This window comes from Lepidochelys olivacea, assembly GCF_965140295.1.
Source record: "Lepidochelys olivacea isolate rLepOli2 genome assembly, chromosome: 16".
NCBI lineage: Eukaryota > Metazoa > Chordata > Testudines > Cheloniidae > Lepidochelys > Lepidochelys olivacea.
Genome location: NC_140426.1, coordinates 15,698,204 through 15,720,219, shown reverse-complemented (window position 1 = coordinate 15,720,219; position 22,016 = coordinate 15,698,204). Strand labels below are relative to the sequence as shown.

The 22,016-nt window shown below is 48.3% G+C and overlaps 1 protein-coding gene across 1 annotated transcript in view; it reads right to left on the bottom strand.

Annotated features, from left to right (window-relative positions):
- PTPA (protein phosphatase 2 phosphatase activator) overlaps positions 1 to 19,051 on the bottom strand; it is a 41,791-nt gene extending 22,740 nt beyond the window's left edge. The window contains exons 1-6 of the mRNA XM_084650535.1: positions 18,962 to 19,051; positions 14,593 to 14,693; positions 11,444 to 11,530; positions 4,911 to 5,036; positions 3,671 to 3,788; positions 1,350 to 1,449 (exon numbers count right to left, since the gene is read on the bottom strand). Of these exons, the coding sequence (XP_084506661.1) occupies positions 1,350 to 1,449; positions 3,671 to 3,788; positions 4,911 to 5,036; positions 11,444 to 11,530; positions 14,593 to 14,693; positions 18,962 to 18,986 (557 nt within the window). The 5' untranslated portion in view covers positions 18,987 to 19,051. The remainder of the gene's footprint in view (positions 1 to 1,349; positions 1,450 to 3,670; positions 3,789 to 4,910; positions 5,037 to 11,443; positions 11,531 to 14,592; positions 14,694 to 18,961) is intronic.
- Between the last annotated feature and the right edge of the window lie 2,965 nt (positions 19,052 to 22,016).

Genomic DNA, 22,016 nt, shown 5'->3' with positions numbered 1-22,016 from the left:
CATCATGCCCATCACTCTGCATCCTCTCTCTGTGCCCATTTGTGAGGAGACAAGAGGGAGTAAGCTTTTAAAGGTGCTCCTTACAGACCAGGATCAGAACCCTGGATCTATAACTTGCATACAGTGCCCTGCATAACGCTGCATACTTGACAGATGTTCTGCCACAAGACCATAGAGAAAATTGGGCCTGATGATAGATTTAATGGCAAACACAGCACTGAGGTTTTTACTGAATTCAATTTTAAAAAAAAAAAAAAGGGAGCAGCAGCTTTTGAACACCATCCCTGTGTATTTTACTTTGCTGCAAAATTTTTCTGTCTGTTGCCTGATAACGACACTTTCCCCATCTCTAGCCCCTTTCACCAAAGAATCGCAATGCGCTTTACAAATATCCCTGAGTTAAGCTGTACAACAGTCCCTGTGAGGGAGGATTGATCATCCCCACTTTACAGATGGGGAAAGTGAAGCACAGAGAGGAGAAGCAACTTGCCCAAGTTCACACAGTGAGTCAGTGGAACAGTTGGGATTAGAACGTAGGCGTCCCAATGGCCAGTTCTCTGCTCGCATCACTACAAACCCCACCTCCTGCATTGTGGTAGCTGTCAAGAGGAGCTATGGACGGCTGGCAGGTTCACAGACTGAAAGGTCAGAGGATACCATCAGATCATCTAACCTGATCTCCTGTGTAACACAAGCCACAGATTTTCATCCAGTTACCCCTATATTGAGCCTAATAACTTGTATTGACTACCGTGTATCTTCCAGAAAGCTGTCTAGTCTGGACCTGAAGCCATTAAGAGATGGAGAATCCACCACTGCCCTTGGTAGTTTCTTCCACTAGTTAATCTCCCCACTTGTTAAAAAAAAAAGATCCCTTATTTGTCATCTGAATGTGTCTGGCTTTACCTTGAGTCTTGTTATGCTTTTATCCAGCCTGTTAGCAACTGGTGCATTTTCTCCATGAAGGTATATATACACACAGCTCGGGGATCACTGTTTTAACCAAGTTTTCTGCTTCCTTAAACACAACAACGAAAGGTTCCCGAGTGTTAACCTAGATGTGCCACAAGCCAAAAGGTGGGTATAAGGCTCCAGTGTGGGGAGGGACACAGTGATCAAATCACCTCCTGGTCTTGGATTTGGAGTGAGGACACATAGACTACTGTACATCAGACAGCGTGACAACACAAAGGGTGTGGGGGCACACTATGACCAGATGATAGCGAGAATTAGGTGTGGTGGACTGGTGGTTGCAGGCCACATGCTTTATGACCAGTGAACCACAGACAGATCTGTGGGGAAAATGCCCTAGGAACAGCTCTACCTCACCTGTTCTTGCATTGCCTCACCTATTAAACACTTTGAAGACAATGGCCAGCTGGTCATCCACCCTAAGAACACCAATTTTGCACAGGCAACAGAGGAAGGCAGCGAATGCCGCTTCGTGACCTGGGATTGAAGAAGAGGAGACAGACAAAACATTGGCAATTCCCATCATAGATTAGCTCTCTGAAGGTGCTACAATGGCTCTTTAGAGGACACAGCAATCACATCCCCATGAGTGGCAGAGCCCCAACCAACCAAGGCTCCTTCTTACTTGGATAAGATCACAAAAAAGAGACTCCTCCTCTTCTTAACACCCAACAATAATATTTCACACCTACATAGCACCCGCTATCCAAGGATCCCACAGTGCTTCACAGCCATTAACAAATTAAACACATACCCTCGTGAAGTAGCGAAGGATTAGTCCCATCTCTAAATTGTGGAAACTGAGACACAGAAGAAAAGGAGTACTTGCGGCACCTGAGAGACTAACTCCTTTTCTTTTTGCGGATACAGACTAACACGGCTGCTACTCTGAAACCTGAGACACAGAAGAGTTATGTGATTTGACCAAGACCACACAGTGAATCAGTGGCAGAATTCAGAAGCCCTGAATCTAGTCCAGGAATTGAATCACTAGACAACACTTCTCCTGCACCCACACATGAACACCCTCCCTGCTCAGACTTAGGGAATTAAGATGTCAATTTCATCTCTGTGGTTCTTCCACAATGGCCCATTGGCTCAGTGGAGCCATCTTACTGCAGAATGAAATATTTTGAGAGCCAGGCACTGAGAGACTGGAGTGTTGGGAGCAACTCCCTTTCTTATGAGCTGAGCAAGAGGATGGGGGAGCCAGAGGATTCCAGAATAACCCAGTGAGCTCTGCAGGGAGTGTGTGTTTGGGAATGTGGGAGCGGACACAAACACTCAATAGCAATTAAAAGGTTTCCTCCTACTTTCAAAAGGCCCCATGTCAGAGGGACATTAGCCCTGCTCCACCCCAGGGAAAATCACCACCCTAAGGTGCCCAACTGTCAACCATGGACCACCCGCTCTATGCAGCTTTGTCCTCTGGCTAACAATGCAGAGAGCAGAATAAATGCAGCACTCAGAAGAGCCCATAAGATATTGGGGCTGGATGCAGAAAGGCACTTTTATTTCCCCTTGGATGGGAGAAACTATGGCAATAAAGAGTAAATAAAGGAGGTGGCTCCACTTTATAAAGCCGTGCAGTTGCTGGGATATGAACAAGTTGCACCTAAGGTCTAGCTGTGCTGAGCTGAAAGAATACAGAACCCAATGCTCAAGACAGAGGAGTCGTGAAGAGACTGGATTTCCCTTGCCAAGCTACAGCTGACAGTCTAAGTCAACAGGTCCCTTACCAAAGGCAACATCTCCCCCTGGCGATCAAGAGCTGCAGCACAGCTGGTGATGAGATTTGCATACCCGTATTTCTTAGTCTCTTTACCTCAACTCTCCTCCTCCTCTCCTTACCCAGCACATTACAGAAGTCACATATTTCGGGCTCCTGGCACGCTACAATGACCCTCACTCTAGCTATTTGATTGAGTCATTAGCTGGACATTCCTCTCCGAGCCCTCTCCCTCCAATACACACAGGTGGGACTCCTCGGAGTTTCAGTCCACGCTCTCACACTGATGTAAATCCAAAGTAACCTAACTAAAGCCAATGGAGTTACTCCAGCTTTTGATTCTGACATTTCTCCCTGGGCCCGATTCTGCTCTCACACTAGGTCTCAAAGATCCTATCCGGTACTTACGTCACACGTAGCAACCATTTCTGGCCACCTACAAGCTGAAGACACTTCTCGCAGAGTATGAAACCTAACTCATTTCCTGATCTGATTCCAACCCAAGATATTATATTTTAGCTCCTTAAAGTCCCCCTTGTGATTCAGCTTCACACAATACTCCACATATGCTTCCTGTTCTATGCCATCATGCAGTGTTGCTGTGCGCAGTTATGCAGCTCCCATGGTACACCCCAGAGGTGACAGCATTTCAACAGTGGTTGCAATGGTCAATTAATGTTTCTACAGCATTTTGAGCTCCTTGGATGAAGATGCTATAGTGAAGCTAAGAATGCTTCTTTTGAAAAACTTAAGATGCCTGGGACTGAAGTGGAGGCAGCCTAGAATCTACATCAATCACAGCTCTGGTATAATCAGATTCTGATCCCCTGCTCTCTCCTGGCCAATTTTAGCCTTGGCATGATCCAGAGCAGTTCCTTGCAATGGCATATATTGACTGTAGGGGTGAATTCACTCTGGGGAATTTAAGCCCAGCAAGGCTAGATGAATTAAGTGTGCATGTGAAGATACCTGTCCCATAGTCGATGCGGGTGGAGTTCCCCACGGATTCCTTCAGGTACACGGCTACCTCTGGTGCAGCTTCAGCCAGATGCTCGGGGATCACTGTTTTAACCAAGTTTTCTGCTTCCTTAAACACAACAACAAAAGGTTCCCGAGTGTTAACCTAGATGTGCCACAAGCCAAAAGGTGGGTATAAGGCTCCAGTGTGGGGAGGGTCACACAGTCACTATTGGTTGGAGTTGGTTTTGCATGGAGCAAGCCACCCCCTCCAACAAACCAGATTGATTAGGGGAAATAAGGAACTCCAACATTATTCAAAAGCACCTGTTACAGGCCAATATAAGGAGCAGCATTCATTGTCTCCAGGCTGGTGAATTTGTAGGTCACCAGTTGGGGCGGCAGAGATTTAGTCAGAGAGAGAGACAGAGTGGCTTATTCCCCTGCCCACTGTTAGGACTTCTTCCACTTAAAAAGCATCCATTCTGATAAGTCATTGATACAGACACCCCACTTGTTGACAGTCTCAGCAGAGAGCTCCAGGCTTAGATGACCTGGAGAGTGAATTCCCCTACAATCGCTGGAGGTGGTCTCTCCAGGGCAGGATTGCGGCATGCTGGGGAACAGTGTGCAGACAGCTTGGCCTGTATCTTTTTTGGAGAGAGAGGACTTCAGTCTCCAAAGCCATCAACCTAGAACCTTTCACCAGCACTCAGTGCCCTGGAAACGAAAGTTTAACCAACTGCATCGCAGTGTATCTATGGGCTCAGAAGGAGCCCCTGGGTAAATGCACTGCAGTCTACTACAGTGCGCTCTGCCTCCGTGACCTCCACAGAGCCTTCTCTGGAGTGAGCACTCTCAGCTGACACAGGCCAAGCTTTGCCGTGAGCTGTCACGTGCCTGCTCCCATCTGCCGTATCCATAGGCTGGTGTACACAGCGGATGGTTAAAGAAGGAGAGCAGTCAGTGAAGCTCCTTGGGATTACCTCCAGGGGACAAAGACCCTGTCAAAGAGCATGTAAAGGTGAGCTGTGCTCCCATGGGGGTTCAAGACCAGCACCAGGCCTGAGATCAAAAGACCTGAAACATAGTCCCCATCTAATCCTGCAAGTTGGTGGGTGAATCTACTGACTGCCCAGATACAACATGAGGATGGCAGCCTTCCCATGATCATTGCAGGACATACTTCTTGCTGATGAAGCCATCCTTTTAGGTCCACCATCTAAGAGACTCTTTCCTAACCCCTACATACCTGGTCTAGTTTGGCGTACCAAGTCCTGAAGGCCTTATTCCCAAAGCGAGAGGGCTGGTTCACTGGCGGGGTCTCATCAATCCACCTGTCAAGGGTATCCAGGAGCTCCACCAGCTTTTCAATTGGCTACAGGGACAGAATGGGTGACAGCTCACAATCAGACAGGAGGTGAAAGTCTCACACACAAGCACAAGCCAGTCACCCTAAAACCATTGCCCCAGGCTCCAGCATTTCTGTTTTACCCACACCTGCCAGTGTTCTCCTGGCATTGAGCCACAGACCTCCAAATGGACCTTGCAAGGGTTGGAAGGGGACAATGGGACACCCATCATCTCTTTAAGGTCCACAGTGGCCAGCCCCAACTCTTCACATCAGGAAAGGACAGTCCAGTCCAAAAGACAACAGCCTACATCCCATACTGACCTGGGCTCTCTGAGAGCCCAGATACAGCCACTCATTAACAGCAGCTTGAGCAGGTAGACATCTCTTCCAGGGACTCAAAGACCCATGTACAATGCAATACTACGGCCATATAAGATACTCTATTGTTGCAAATTTTTTAAATGGTCACATAACTGTACTCCAGAGTCTAAGATCTCATCTTAAAAAAGGAATTCCCTAGCCTGAATACTTGCAAAGAGAACTTGACCGAAGCAGAGGAGGTAGGAATAGGCTGGGGGTAGGGCCACATCTTTCAGGGGTCTCTGACATGCAGTTGTGGGCTCTGCACCACACACTTTAGATCTAATGTTCCCCACAGGACACAGTGTACTGTTTAGAAAGTATCCTGACTGCTACTGACTGATCTCGGTCAAGTCACTTTGACCCAGATCCTCAAAGGCGTTTAGGTTTCTAACTCCAAACTATTTCAATAGGAGTTAAACACCCAATACCTTTGAGAATTGGGGTCTGTTTCCCTGCTACTTTTTGTCTATCTAGACAGTTATTTAGACCGTAAGCTCTTTAGGGCAGAGTCTCTCTCTTACTAGGTGTTTACACAGTGCCTAGCACTAAGGGGCCCCAACCTTGATCAGGATCTTGTCATCATAGTCTGATTTCCAGCAGTACCAATCCTCTCTGCAAGTCAGATGATCAGAGCACATGGCCCTTCACAAATGCGTACATACGAGATATGGTCACCGCCCAGAGCTAACAGTCTCACTCATGCAAAGGAGGATTCCCAGGAGGAGAGATTGAGGAGGGACCTGAAAGCAGGGAGGGAAAGCGGTTGGCACAGGGGAGACAGGGGGCATTCCAAAGAGGAGGGAGGTGTGACTGATGACGTGAAGCTGAGAATGGAAGATGATGATGAAGGAGCAGTGAGAGCACACTGAGGAGCAAGAAAGGCAGAAGCGTCCAGCCCCTTGAAGGTAGAGATGAGGAGCTTGATTGTGATGTGAGGACAGAGAGGCAGCCTGGGCAGGGGTTAAAGGAGAGGCAGACAAGGCCAGAGCAAAGGGAGAGCAGGATTCTAAGTAGCGGAGAGCCTTGGGCGAGAGAGATGACTACGGGGGCAGAGACTGGCAGGCAATATAGAGCGTGGTTCAACACTGCCCGGCTACATGCAGCCTGCTGGAGAGCTTTAGGGTTTGAGCCCAGAACATGCAAACGCCCCCTGGGTCCAGAGCGGACGCCCTCTGAGGGCAGCACTACAGCCCCGGTTCAGATGCAAAGCAGAAACGTGGTGGCAGGATCATTGTCCAAACCCCAATCAGTGGATTAAGCTGCAGAAGGCAGCACTAGGAGGCCCCGCTAACAACCAGGAGATATTTTCACCTGCCAATGCATTTGGGATTCTCCACTCCCAAGTCGGAGCAGCCAGAGCCGGCTGGGCCCTGGGCAACAGAGGCACCATGGTCTCAAGAGGGGATTCCTCCTTCAAGGAGAGAAAGAGGGCAGACGAGGCAGGGGCTGGTTTGACTTTGCTGGAGGCATCGACCGTGTGAAGCAGGCTGGTCTCCTGGGTTGTGGTTCAATTCTTCATGCTGCCTGTCAGAAGAGGACTAGGAAACAGCAGAGCCTAGCAAGTTTCTAGCTCTTGAAGCGCCACTGGAGGGGCGGGGGAGGAGAGACAGGCAGGCAGCGCTTTTCTGCCTTTGAACCAGCAGTGAGTCCCCCCTCCTCTCCCATCTCCCCTGCAGGGAGGTCTTTCGTGACATCTGCAGCTAGCTTAGCGGGTGCCTGTCCAGACACTGTCTCTGGAGGGGCTGCTGGAAACAGGTGAGGGTGCAGCATAGAGCCATACTGCAGGAATCTAGGATTTATCTGCTGCAAAAGGAGCCCCAAATCCAGAGCAGTGAAGGGGTCTAAAGAGGATGGCTGTGATTGGCGGATAGACAAGAACAGATTAAAGCAGAGAAAGCACAGGGGGTACCCTAAGCACAGCATGCAGATGTACTGGGTAAGACAACAGGCCACACGCAACCTGGGAGCCACTGTAAGATCACAGGCTGGAATCAGCGACAGGGCGGCACCTGTGACTCAAGCGAAGTGGGATGAGACTATTAATTATCTGTATTGCGGTGTTGGAGCCCATGTCATTGATCAGAACCCTATGGCGCTAGGCACTGTACAAATCCAGAACACAGAGACAGGCCCTCCCCCAATGGGGTTGGGATTGGGCTTGGTTTTCAGCTCAGCCAGACCTGGCTACCGCACTCCCCTCCAATTAACAACAGAGGCCTGGCAGTGGCTTTTGTTAAATAATTAAATAATGCCAGTGATTTATCCACCAGCAGTAGCAGCTCATTACGAGCAGCTCCCGTATTTCAAACCCTCTCACCGAGCCGTGACTGCGGCACTCGGTGCCAGTTGGATAAATGGCTGGCAAGAAATTTTCTTCTTTTGTCCCCTTTGCAGTCTCTGCCTCCAGGCCTCAGGAAAGGGAGGCAGAGTCACGCATCCCTTCCTCACTTGCCTGCTTTAAAGGGATTAAAAAACAGCCCAGCTGAATGCAGGAGAGCAGGACCCAGCTGCTGGCTCAGCCATGCCAATAAATAATTAAAGAGACACAGCGCATTTTGGGCTTGGGGCCCTTTGAAAAGGGGCTTATTAAAAGGGGCAGGTTTCCATTGCCCAGCAGAATTAACATGGCAGAGGAAGCTCATACTGCCAGGGGTGAACCCCGCCAGGGGAAACAGCAGGGCTCACAGGAACTCAGCAATCAGAACCACTGCAGCATGGTCTTGGGTGACTAGGTTTTTAGAATCTAATTTTTACTTTACCTTCCCAGGCATCCGAACAAGGGGAAATCCTCCCCCTCCCCCCCCCTTCTTTTTGTTGTGCTGATTTTGCATCCTGTCGCCCTCCCAGACCAAAATGTGCCCTGTGATCACAAAGGTGAACCCTGTAGCCTCCTATGGAACAGTGACCTGACAGCATCTCTTGCAAGCATCAGCCAGGCAACTGGAGGCAATCAGAGGGAATGTCCTCTCTAGAGCCCAAGCAGTCAGGCTCCTTGGTGTCAAGAGTGACTGCCTCTTTCCCACCCTTCCCTCCTAGAATCCAAGCAAGGCACCCCAGAGCTGGGTGGCAGCCATTCAAGTGCAGGAGATTCCCAAATGCAAGATGGAAGTGGGCAAACACCAGAAAAATACATGTGATCTGGAATCACAGGGACTATTTAAAGGGTAGGAGACCTCTCTGCAGGCTGCATGTTCTCTTGCCCCAGTGCTGCTCACTTGGAAGCTCAAAATTAACCTTTCCCCACCACATTAGACCTGCATGCCAAAGTCACAGCTGTTACTATAGACTGGCCGGGAAGGCAGCTTTAGGAACATCTCCCAGCAAGCAACCAGACCTCAGCCTCCACTGCAGGAGCCATACGCAGCCCACAGGCAGATGCGCAGCCCTCTTGTTTATTAAGTGCAGCCTGCGTTCAATGCAATACGAAAACCCAGGCTGGTGCCGCAGAGGTTACAGTCTGAAGGTCTGGCCCTGCAAGGTGGATCAGCTCCTCCTGAGACGTGTGGAATGCACTCAGCCCCCAGTGACGTCATCTGATTTCAACAGGCGCTAAGCCTGCTCACACCCTAAGTGTGCTCACTTTGCAGGATCACACCCTAAGTCAGACACACAAAAGGGTTCAGCCACTCAATATCCTGGAGACTGTTAGGTCGTCTGATTTCTCCTCTCCCATCACTCCTTTCTTTGGTGGACCAACAAGTGAGCAGTTGCAAGGAGGACGTGCATGCACAGGAGGGATATGAGGGAGTGTTAGGTGCAGGAAGGAGTTCCACATGTTTGATCAGCAAGGAAGGTATAAAGATGCAGAAGGAACCTCAGCAGGGCGTAAGGAAGCAGGAATAAAATGGATGTAGCCTCATCAACAGGGCAACCCATGGGACCTTCCACCCCAGAGGAAAGCGGATTCATTTTGCCTTCAGTCATAGGTTTCTACCCTGCTCAGCATGAAGACAGCAAGACAAGTTGTAGAAATTTTCTTAGTTGTTGACATCACATTTGGTATTTGTCACTTGCACTAAAACCATTTAAAGGGGATCTGCCAAGAGGGGGAAAAAACAGATTCATGCTTTTTCTGCTTCTTCAGGTTAAAGGCCTGAAAGGGTGGGCAGCTGGGGTTTAAAGTTATTATTCTGATTGTTTTATACATTAGAAATTCAGGTCTTGCTACCCTCTTTTCCCTGTAAGACTCTAGTGATGACTGGAGACCAACATGGTTATGACAGAGGCACACTGTGCGGTCAAATCTTGAACAACTGAAATGGGGAATGGTTTTTATTCAGACTGTTTAAAATGGGATTTTGGCAGCTCCTATTTAACCAAATGCCTGAACAAAAGTTGGAAGAAAAGTGCTTTTGGTAGAGATTCCACACCCCTGTTCTTTCAGCAAAGGGCGAGTGAGTTTCTGAGCCACATGTCCAGTTCCTCAAGGGAAATCTAGAACATGGATGGCCAACCCTGGCATGCCTGAGATCTCTAACAAAAACCAACATGTTGAAAAAAAGTTCCTTCCAGGCCTCCTTATCCACCCAGAAAGCCACAGCCAGACAGGGCACAAGTCCATTCCTCCCTCTGCCACTTGAAGGTCTCCTTTAAGCAGCCCCATTAACCTGCACAGTTGTGACTGGTTATAATTGGAAAGAGCTAAGAGGGTCCCGAGAAATTCTCTTAGTCACTCTGCACTGGACTCAGTCCAGCGCTGCTTGGAAGACGAGTTCAGTGACTGACACAATAACCACAGGTCAGTGCTACACCACTGCTTACTTTGGAATAATGACGGAAACATGACAAGTTCCAGCAGGTAATGCACATGAAGAGGAAATCTGCAGTATAACCCTGAGAGTCCACTCTGAATCTCTCCTCTGGCCTCAATATCCTGGAGACCATTAGGATGGACTCCACTATGCTGAAAGAACTTTCAGCACACTTGCACATGAGGAGCTGCAGTGTTACAAATGCCACTAAGTGACAGACACACAACTCTCCCAGAGAAACCAGGTCACTAATGCCCTACCTTCTCCTAAGGGCCTGCTGAACACCTCTGAACTAGTGCTTAGGGCACCTCAGTGCCAAGCTCATCTCTTCCCTCCCCAGCCTCTGCTCTGCTCATGTCTCATAAATCAAATTAAAAGAACATGAAGTGCAACATTAGACAGTCTGGACCCAGCCAAAAATCTGCCCCAAGCTCACAGGAGCCAATGCTGCTCAAGAAAGGGTCCAGCAGGGCTCAGTCAGAGTTCAGGCATGGCAGGGCAAGGCTAGCTACATGGAAGGATCCAGGGTAAACCTCTCTGCACCACACCCCTTGTTCAAACAATAGAGATTAGAGACTGTGACAGGCTTCACACCAAGGGGCAGGAGCGGCTGTAACTGCTGCCCAGACAACAGCGCAGGAAAGAGAGCTTGTTACAGTCTGAAGAATCTAACTGTCCCCTCAGGGGTGAAGACACAAGAAACCCAAAGAACACTGGCACCAAGGGCAAAGGGGGAAGCAATATTTTGCCCATCTGTAGCATCTTTCAGCTTAAAGTAAACATGAATGAGCCCTCACTGGGAGGTCACTACTAATAACTCCATTTGAGAGATGGGGACACAGAGGTAAAGAGAAGTTAAGAGATTTGCCCAAGGTCACACAGCAAGTCAGTGAGACAACAGGAAGAGAATCCAAGGCTCCCAATCCTCCATTATAGCCATTAAATAAGATGGCTTCTTGTTTTCTGGCTGAGAGCATGCAGCAATAGCGTAGTGGGTGTGGACAGAACAGAGCCCCTCTTCTTCACCCCAAGCCCTTATACACCCCAGCTTCCTCTCAGTTTGCTCAATTACAAGTTTTGCGAGTAAGCAAAAGGCACCTTGTTACCGGATGAAGCATTGCATGCTTGTACTTGTAGTCCCGACAGGCTGCTCTACCACCGTTAATGAGGAAAGCAGATACAGTTTGGCTCCACTTTATTCTCTGTGGGACACCAGGAAAGCAGCCATTGCAGCCCTGGGCCCTGCTGTGAAAGGCACACCAGCAAAAGCAGAGCAAATGCAAGATTGGAAAGAACAGGGCTGGGCCCTTTTCCCACCTCAGATACTTTGTATTCACAGGTCAGTTTCTTGCCCTTGACACCTTCGTTCAGGGTGAGGATGAAACCTATGTAGTCTGCATACGCCTGCAAACAAACACAAGTGGAAGGGGTATTAGCGGAGCACTGACAGTTACTTTAGAGGCAAGCAACGCCAGTGTGAGAAGCCTAGAGCAAACCAAAGGGACAATGCCCAACCCACTGCATCAGTTTTCTGGGATAGCCCAGGACACGGCTTGTTCTGCTGTTACTGCCTTGTCCTTGGGGACTCCTAGACTGATGGGAACTCCTGGAACAGCACTAAGTGCACCCTGAGCCCTCGGTGGTGACATCACACCGAGCAAACTCTATATAAACAGCCCAAACCACAACCCTCCTCCTTGAATCCCCTTACCAGGTTCCTGTCTCTTACCACACCACCACATTCCAGCTCCTCATGTCCAGGCTTTGCACAATCTCGGCCCTGTCTACATCACTGCTTGTTTCTTCCTACTCCATATCACTTCTCCCAAACCTCTCCCTTAATCTACTTCTCCTGCTCTCTGTGCCAGGCCTTCTTTCACGCTGCCTGCAACTAGGAGAAGTGGCCGAAAGTTGCCCCAAACACATACCTTTCTCCTCTCTTCTTTCAACCCCACTGCTTGTGAAGTGCCATGTACGGAATATAGTCAAGCTGCTCAGGAAACACAGTGGCGAAAGTGAAAGAGCCACAAAGCCCTGGGACTAGGGAATGGCTTTTTTCTTTTTGGGGAAGACACTTTCAAAGGTCTCGACGAGCTCATTGTCACCTGCTACCACCATGACTTCCTGCCACAGAAGTCCTGGGCAGAAATAAGACTTAAAGCCCAAGCAAGGGGACAAAGCTTCAGCCGCAGGCCTTCGTGAAGACCTTGTTATCATTTAAGACCCCTTGGTGGCATCATAGCTTGGTCCCCATGCAAGAGCTATTCCCACCCTGCTGTCCCCACCCCTCAGCAGCAAGTTTGGACCACAGACACAAGAACACAGATTGTGACAGTTCCTGGGGTTCAAGCCTAAACATTTACCTCAGGAACCATGTGCTTTACCTCTGCAGCCCTTTCTTCTGCACCAAGCTAAGTAGACCCCATTAAAAACAGCCACCCCAGTGCCACTACAGGCCCTCTAAGCGGGACTGATGTTCTTGTTTTTTTTAACCATTTAAAATGATCTCTTCTCCTGGCTCTTCCACACAAGTTTAAAAAAAAAAAAAAAAAAAACACACCAGACTGGCAAAAAGGGTGTCAGCCACAATGTGCTGGAGCAGACACCACATTGCTTGTGGACATCAAGTTCAAGAAATGCTCAGAACTGTCAAACTCATTACATCACTCAGGCCAGTTAGACGAGAGGCTAAAGTCTCAACAAAACAGTACTGCTGACAAAGAGAATGGCCTCAATCTAGTCCAAAGGGAGCTGGGCTGACCAACAGGCCAACTGTGGCAAGTTCACGCACACAGCGAGACGGATAGAGCACCGGGAAAAGCCAACTGCACAGAGAGCCTGAAGTTGTCTCAATGTATTGCCGTGTACCAACTGCAATCGTGCTGGTAGTAAAACTTTTGCTAAGAGCCCTTCTACACCAGCAGAATCACCATATCTTCATCATCTCCCTTTTCCAACACCAACATTAGGAAGGGCCAACTTCTCGCAGTTTCTTGGCTTATTACCTAGACTGCCAGCCACCTCAAGTTCAAGAACTACCATATCAGGGTTCATATTATACCATGGCAGGGTGGATCATAAACATAACTGTGGATGGAAAGCTATGTTATAACAATATTAAGAAATTATGTTTGGTGATCACACTTAAAATTTTGTTTCTGAACTTGGTTAAAACATGGAGGGTCATACAGAAAAGGAGACAACATGCTCTATCATGGCTGGCCCAAAAACAAGTTTTGCATGGATACTTCTGTACTGTGGACAGGGTTATAATCACATGCCCTATCAACACTAAAGGGAAAACTATATTTAAAACCATCTCAAACTTCAGTTCAATCACTGCGGGGGTAAACCAGGTTCTAGCATGGTTTGAAGGGCCAGGGTAGACATATCAAGACAGTTATAATCATTCTTATAAAGTCACTTTCTAGCCTAGACTCTATGCAGGAATGGGTAACACTTACAGGAGGACAGTTCTAATAATTTTAGCCCACTCACCATGGCACTTTGGGCTCTGCCTACACTAGCCCTGAGTAAAGGTACCCATTACAACACGGTAAGGATTAAATCCTGAGTACTTGGTGACTTCTTTCTCCGTAACTGGACTAAAGCCCTACACTGGCCAAAGCTATATCCTGCAACTTCTAACCATGTTGTAACCAGGTCCCCTGACTCTGTTTTAGCTGCAGCATAAATGAGACCTTACACTTCTTATTTACCAGAACCCGATGGAATATTTTTCACGGCACAACTGCTACCATCTGTAGACAGGGTTTAATACCATGGTCCCAATGAGATCAGAATCACTCCAGCCACAATCACGTTTCTCAGACTACACCCTATCTGCACCGGTAACGTGCCTAGAACTCTGCTAGCAACATGTTTAAACATGATCATGAGGCGTACAGATCTCCTTGCAGCATAGACCATGCCTGTGTGTTAATCAAAGCTCACAGAAGGATCTCTCTCCTCCTCTTCCAGGCTCTCATCCCTTCAACACTTCTGTAGAGGAAAAACAGTTCACCAGCACTGTAGCAAAAGTGAGAGCATAGACCCGGCTCAAGCATTTTACCACTGTGTTGTCTAATCCTACAGGTTGGCAAAAACACCTGAGCTCTGTCTACCCTACCGCTGCCACTGGTGATGAACTACAGGATACACTGGTGTCAACGTAGACAAGACCTACCTGCCATCAAAAAATTACTCCCCAAGCGAGAGCTGTCAGTATCCGAAAGCCCCCTATTGTTGTCATTAAAGGGTTACTGGGGTAGACTAACTTTATGACAATTCACGTGGCATTAGTCATGCTGCTCTTTTGCTTTTAAAAAGAATTATTCCACATAGCTCAACCCAACCCCGTTCAGTCCATTAACTAGGCCCAAACCAGGGTTGGCCTTTTCCATGCAAATGATGCCTCGGGGGCACACCAGGAACCTCAAAGACTGGCCCTGGACCCAGTTCCATACCTGAGAGCGTTTCCACTTGGCCATGTCGGGTACCATGTGTATTTCCTTTTTGGGAATCATGAAGCTCTGGCAGAGGGGAGGCATTGCCTCCTCAGGAGAGCCTGGAAGACAAAGAAGAGAGAGATGTCAAACATAGCCAGATAGTAAAGACTCCCCCTTTAACTCCAGCCACTTCTTAGATGGCAACATTCATTTTTCTGGACCAAAAGGTACTGAACTCTATGATCTGTTCTCACTCTCGTGCTCTGATCCCATCAGGTCTCACACGCTAAGCAGCATCAAGCCTGCTCAGTACCTTGATGGCTGAGCCCTAAGAAATCCCAGGACACTGCAGAAATTATTATTAATCATTTGTATTATCATAGCATCTAGGAGCTCTAGTCGTGGTCCAGGATCCCACTGTGCTAGGCACTGTACACTCACAGAACAAAAAGACCTGTCCAGCCCCAAAGAACTTACAATATCAGTATAAAACAAGAGACAACAGATGGAGGGGGGAGTATAAGTGAACAATGAAACTATATTGGTCAGCATGATAGGCAATGGTCTCAGCACACCACCAGCCTAATCATCATCCAGTGTTTTGTAGGCATCATGGCAATCATAGCATTAGGCTAGGTCTTCACTGCAAAAAGTGTGGTTTTACATTGGGAGTCATCTCCATGTAAAAATACATCCTCTTTTTGCAGTGAACACAAAGCATCAGTGATTCAGTAGGTGGCACTCTTCTCTCAGTACTCAACTAGTGTCCCTAGGTTGGCTTTAGGGTGATGCTGGGAAGTACGAACTGAGGTTCTTTATAAAGCACTTTGAGATCCTGGGATGACAGGCACAATAGAAATGCAAATAATTAATGCATAACGTCAGCAGCATTCCTGTTCCCCGACCTAGGTACACAGTTAGCCAGGAACCCTCTTTCCCCTGAGCTTTCACAGAAAGGAAATAAACCCTGACATATGGGTCAGTCCTGGGATGACAGGCACAATAGAAATGCAAATAATTAATGCATAACGTCAGCAGCATTCCTGTTCCCCGACCTAGGTACACAGTTAGCCAGGAACCCTCTTTCCCCTGAGCTTTCACAGAAAGGAAATAAACCCTAACATATGGGTCAGTCCTTTCCTAATTCCTCTGCAGTCCAAGGTGAACAACTGGTTCTAGTCTCAGCCTGCAGTCCCACGCGAGCACACTGCAGAGCTGGAAACATTGCTAATGGCAATGTGATGCAAATATGCATTTAACCTTGTGGCAAACTTAAAATCAAGATGCAATACAGCAAACAGTGAATCAGAAAACCAAGAGGGTATTTAGCATGAAATTAACAGCTAGATCATAGTCCCTTGATTAATGCTTTCAACCATAGAACATTTCAAACCTTTGGTCCAGCACCGAGCACCCAGACAACACTTAAATAATCATTCTTAGCACTAACGGCAAATTCTAAACATGATTTTCCAACAAAAGCTGAACTGCCTAAAAGAAGAATGTTTATAATCACTTGCACAGTTAATACTGTCCAGAAGCGTTCACCAGCTCTTCCCTTTTCTCCAGCAAGGTAGCACTGTCTAGAATCACAGCAGATGACTATGAGTCAAAACTCCTGCATTCCATTGCGAGCTCTGCCACAGCCTCACTGTGCTACTTCAGGAAAGTCATTTAACCTCTCTGTCCCTTAATTTTCCCTTCTACAATATATACCATTACCTCTTTGCAAGGGTGATGGGAGGGCTAGTTAACAGATGTTTGTAAAGTACTTTGAGAGCCCCGGATATGAAGGTGCAATGCATGTGCAATTTTATCTGTATTCAGAAAAGCTGCAGGTTACCAAACTCACAACTCAGTAATGTCACATTATGGTAAATGGTTTTTAAATAATGCTTTAAAATCAAAGACAATAAACAGCAAGTTCAACAAACTTTCAGTGCACTGATAAAGGAAGATGTGAAAACTTAGACCAGCAAAAAGATTGATCACCTAAAACAGGACAGAGGAGGATTCACAGACAGGATGGCCTGGGGATAAGACACTAGATTGGGACTCAGGAGGCCTGAGCTATGGTCCCAGTTCTGTCACTGTTGAGCAACTCCTTCATCTCTCTGCTTCTTCCCCCCCCCCCTTGTCTATTTAGAAATCAAGTTCTCCGGAGCAAAGACTGTCTCTTACCAGGTACCTAGCACAAAAGGGACTACTGTAATAGGTATATACACAATAACTTGTTTCTAGGCAAGAGCAAGGACCTGTGCTTTGGGGTGGAGAAGAGGGTATTTTGTGATGAGAACTGACCTTGACAATGGAGACTTTCCCAGTCCTTTCCCCACCAGGAAAATGCGGCTTATCCACCTGGATCTAATCCAGCTGAGAGAAGGCTTCTCAGGTAACAGAATACCTTGGCCCCTCAGTCAGAAACCAGTGAGCTGCTGGATCTCAGCTCTGCATTTGTTTCTTGTATTTGATTCTTTTAAGAATTAATTAACAGCTTTATTCACAAGTGGCACAAATAGCATTGTTAATTCCCTTCCAATTGTCATATATGAGGGACACACAAATCCCACTTGAATTTCAAAACAAAAACTGCTACTACATTTGAATCACCTCTGTACATTTGCTCCAAATTATCTTTGGATCCTTTTCACTTCTATAGCACATAGTCTCTAAGGATCTCAAAGTATTTTCCACATATACTTAATTCCTGGGAGAAGGGTAGGTATTACCCCCATTTTACAGATAGGAAACTGAGGCTCCTAGATGCTAAGTAATTTGCCCAGAGCTGGAATAGAAACTAGATATCCTGACTCCCAATCCTCTGCTCTAACCACCAGCCTAGATTCTGAAATGGCCTGCACCAGGAGATGTTTAATATAGGTGGGAGAGAGACACTTGGCTGAGGAGCAAAAGAGTTGCTTTGGGCCAGTGGTCTATCCCCAGGTTAGAAACAGCCAGTGACAGTCAGGTAGAAGGCCCAAGGTGCCAACAACTTCAGTAATTCACCATTCCCCCACTCCCCTGGCTCAAAAGTGAAGTTGTGGGGGCTGCAGAGGGGGAGAGTAACCCCCCCCATAGTTAGCTTCAGTCTCTCTGGGGCTTCCAGTATAGGCCATCAAAATAATAATCTCAAAGAGGGGCATCACAACCTGCTCCCCCACACTATGAGGCTCCAAGCACAGGAACAGTCCCCCAAAGAGTACAGCAAGATCCCATCCCTACTAAGGGGCAGGGAACCTACATTACAGAATCCCCCCACTCACCCTTTCCATCCCAGGGTACATGAATTCATGAGAAGCCCCGCCCTCCCCCACCCCATTTTAGTGCACAGAGACCACCTGTCCCCATAGCAGGCATCACTCAGACTCCCCCGCCCCCCCCACAGTATGGGGAACAGGACCCCTGCTCACATAGAAAGCATCACCCAGCCTTCCCCCCCCAACACACACTATGGAGCACAGAGACCCCCTACCCTCATAGAGAGCATCACCCAGCCTTCCCCCGCCCCCAACACACACTATGGGGCACAGAGACCCCCCTGCCCCATAGAGAGCATCACCCAGCCTTCCCCCGCCCCCAACACACACTATGGGGCACAGAGACCCCCTGCCCTCATAGAGCGCATCACCCAGTCTCCCCCACCCCAACACACACTATGGGGCACAGAGAACCCCCTGCCCCATAGAGAGCATCACCCAGCCTTCACTCCCCACCAGAACGGAGCACGGGACCCTGCCCCCATAGAGCGCATCACCCAGCCTACCCCCCGCCCCCAACACACACTATGGGGCACAGAGACCCCCTGCCCTCATAGAGCGCATCACCCAGTCTCCCCCCCCCCAACACACACTATGGGGCACAGAGACCCCCTCCCCTCATAGAGCGCATCACCCAGTCTCCCCCCCCCCAACACACACTATGGGGCACAGAGACCCCCTGCCCTCATAGAGCGCATCACCCAGCCTCCCCCCCCCCAACACACACTATGGGGCACAGAGACCCCCTGCCCTCATAGAGCGCATCACTCAGCCTCCCCCCCCCCAACACACACTATGGGGCACAGAGACCCCCTCCCCTCATAGAGCGCATCACCCAGTCTCCCCCCCCCCAACACACACTATGGGGCACAGAGACCCCCTGCCCTCATAGAGCGCATCACCCAGCCTCCCCCCCCCAACACACACTATGGGGCACAGAGACCCCCTGCCCTCATAGAGCGCATCACCCAGCCTTCACTCCCCACCAGGACGGAGCACGGGACCCTGCCCCCATAGAGGGCATCACGCAGCCTCCCCCCCTCTGGGCACCACACAAGACCCCTGCCCCCCTAGAAGATCAGTGCTGCCCTACTCCACCACCAACCACCCCTCGCAGGGCTTCTCCCTACCTGTCTGCCGCTCGCTCTCTGCCATCTTCTTGGAACCAGGGCCCCGCCGTTATCACCTTTCACCTTTCACCCCTTAGCACAACCGAACAGTCGGGCGGCCATATTTGTGCCGGGCACATCATCCACCATAGAGCTTCACGGGCGGCCATATTTGCACAAGGCATTCAAAAGTAGCTCGGGCGGCCATGTTTGTGCGGGGCGCTCCGGAGCCCATACGTCTGCTCGGGCGGCCATGTTTGTGCGGGGCACTCGTGTCATTTAAGGAACCTTTGGGGGCTGGCTTAATCTCAGGCTTCAAGGAAGTAGATAACCCTGTGGAACACGAGTCAGTCAGGAGCTAGGGGACTCCCGCATCTGCCTCTGAACTGGGTTACTGTGGGATGGGATGTAAGGCGGATCTGGATCTGGGCACCCCCAAAATCAGGATGTGTGTACTTCAGAACCAGAGCCCACTGCATGCTCTAAAATCTGGGGTTGTGGCACGTCAGAATCAAGCCCAGCTCCGGATCCCCATGTCATGGGTGGCCTCTTCTCTGTTTTGCTGAAAACAGCTACGTTCAAAGACAAAAAAGGTTTGAAAGTAGGGCAACTATATGTCCTGTTTTGGCCGGACAGTCCCCTTTTTCAGCTCTGTCCCAGCCATCCCTACTTTTTTGAGAAAACTGGGCATTTGTCCCAGCTGCAAGGCAGAGCGGAGAGCAGTGGCTGCTGCCCGGGGGGCAGCTGAAAGCAACGGTGCCCGCCAGCAGCAGCAGAGAAGGTGGTGCAGAGCTTGGGAGGTCAGCCTTATCTGCAGGTGGCATGGGGCTCAGGTGCTCAGCCGCAGCTGCAAGCGGCATGGGGAAGGTGGTTCTGGTACCCTGTATGTGGTGGAAGAAGGGGGAGGGGGCCGCTCGGGCAAGCCCCAGGCTGTCCCATTTTTATTTTCAGAAATATGGTCACCCTATTTCAAAGTCAAGCATGCAAAAGTCATAAATGCCAGAATTAAGGTTCTGCCTGCTTGCCCATCTGCATTACACTACAGCCTTTCATTACAGGAACATGGAGTATTGTTTTCATAGGATCCTTGCAAAATAATTTTTTGACAGGGGCAAAACAAGGTATTTTTTCCCTAATCTCATTCTCAGAAATGGCTTGGTTATTTTTGTTGAAACTTTCCCAAAATATTCAGCCTGTGGCAGACACCCCGCACTGAACGTTTCAGCTTAAATACTTGAAGTTTGTCGTGGTATAAGCAAGTGAAAACTACCGTAAAATGGAAAGCGTAAAGTAATCTGAACTATAGATGCCACTACCAGTTCTGCCTATAATAAACTAAACCCCCAGTTCTAAATACCCCCAAAACCCAACCCCAGTTTTGGCCTATAATTTTGCAGATGGCTCCTCTCTTTATTAAGGGAGGGATGAGGGAAGAGAACCAGACATCTCTAAACTGTAGGAGGGCTGGAAATCCAGACACAGGTCCAACTACTGTGGCTTGATCCTCTCTCTTGTTAACTCCGTATTGAGCACAGTCAGAATGCTCAGTGCTGTACAGGATCAAGAGGCAGACATTGTCCCTGCTCCAAGTTGCTGGCAATCAGAATCACTGAGACACTGAGATATAACACATGGGCCGTGGGTCTCATCTCCCTGCAGTACAGATATTTTCTCTTATACTTTTCTATTTGTTTACTATTCTTTAAAGGTTTCCTAGAATGATAGCTGCTTTAAGGAGGGATTCCTAGGAAAGGAAGAATGCGTGACACATGAGAAAGAAACTGGCCCAAGGGGTGGCACAGAGAAAAAAATGTATAGATAAGAGTGGAATAATGCTGGATGGAGCATAGTCAGCAAGCCTAGGGGCAAATAGGGCACTAAGCATAAGCAGACTAAGCAATTGCCTTGGGGCCTAAGCAGCTCAAGGGGGCCCCCTATTAATTATGAGTATGTGTTTTGTGTGGGAGCCCCAAAATATTCCTGTTTAGGGCCCCCAATGGGTTAGCCCTGCCTGGTGGAAGGGGAATAGGAAGGAACAGAGAGCAGAAATAACAGTTAAGGGGTAGCATTTTGCAGAGTTGCAAAGGTAAAGAAGAAGAACATGAGTTTACTGCAGGAGAAAGTCAGGAAAGGGATCTGAACAGCTTGGGAGGGGAAAGGTTATATGTAGGCTTTGAAGGATTAAATGTTTATCTGTAGATGTCAGCAAACATTTATTTCACTGTACACACAAACCAACGAAAAAATATTCCCATCAATAACTGAAATTTACAGATATGCAAATTAAGAAAAACATAGTTTGAGAACTTAGATTAAAGTCCATTGACTTTTGAATTAGGCTTGTTACAAATGGGCTAGCAAATGAATAGTAAAAACAGGTATGATTTGTTGATTTAGGGATATTTATTTTGTGCACTTTGAAGTGATGTTCACAGTTTGGGTTTGAATGTTTACAAAGCTTGACCTTTATAAATTTCAATGTCTACTCTAAATAAATAGTTGTCTAACTCCCCCTTTAATGTACCGCAACTGTAAGAAGTTCGATAAACATCTAAAGACATGCTTAAAAATAAACAGAGATATTAATCAAAATTATAAAACATAGAAATGGAATCCTGCCAAGCCTAGCTGTGCGGTCAGAGTGCCAAGACAAGCAGGTGATTTTACCGACAGCAGTTTGGATGGACTGGAGTAAAGTGACCCTGTGTGACGGCTGCCACCACCTTGGACAACACACCAAGGAGCTAAAAGCATGAGCTGCTGTCGATGGAATGAAAGACCCCAAGGCTCATCAGCAGGGGCTGTCATAACCTCTGTGAGTCAGCCCAGAGGGGGATATGTAATACACATTCCTCCAAATGAACACGCCTCTCTGCAAGCACAAGTCCCAGCTGTCAGAGCCATTCCCTCTACTGATCTCATCTCCCTAATTCAACCCCTGAGAGACAAAGAGAGAAAGAGTTTCAGAGTAACAGCCGTGTTAGTCTGTATTCGCAAAAAGAAAAGGAGTACTTGTGGCACCTTAGAGACTAACCAATTTATTTGAGCATGAGCTTTCGTGAGCTACAGCTCACTT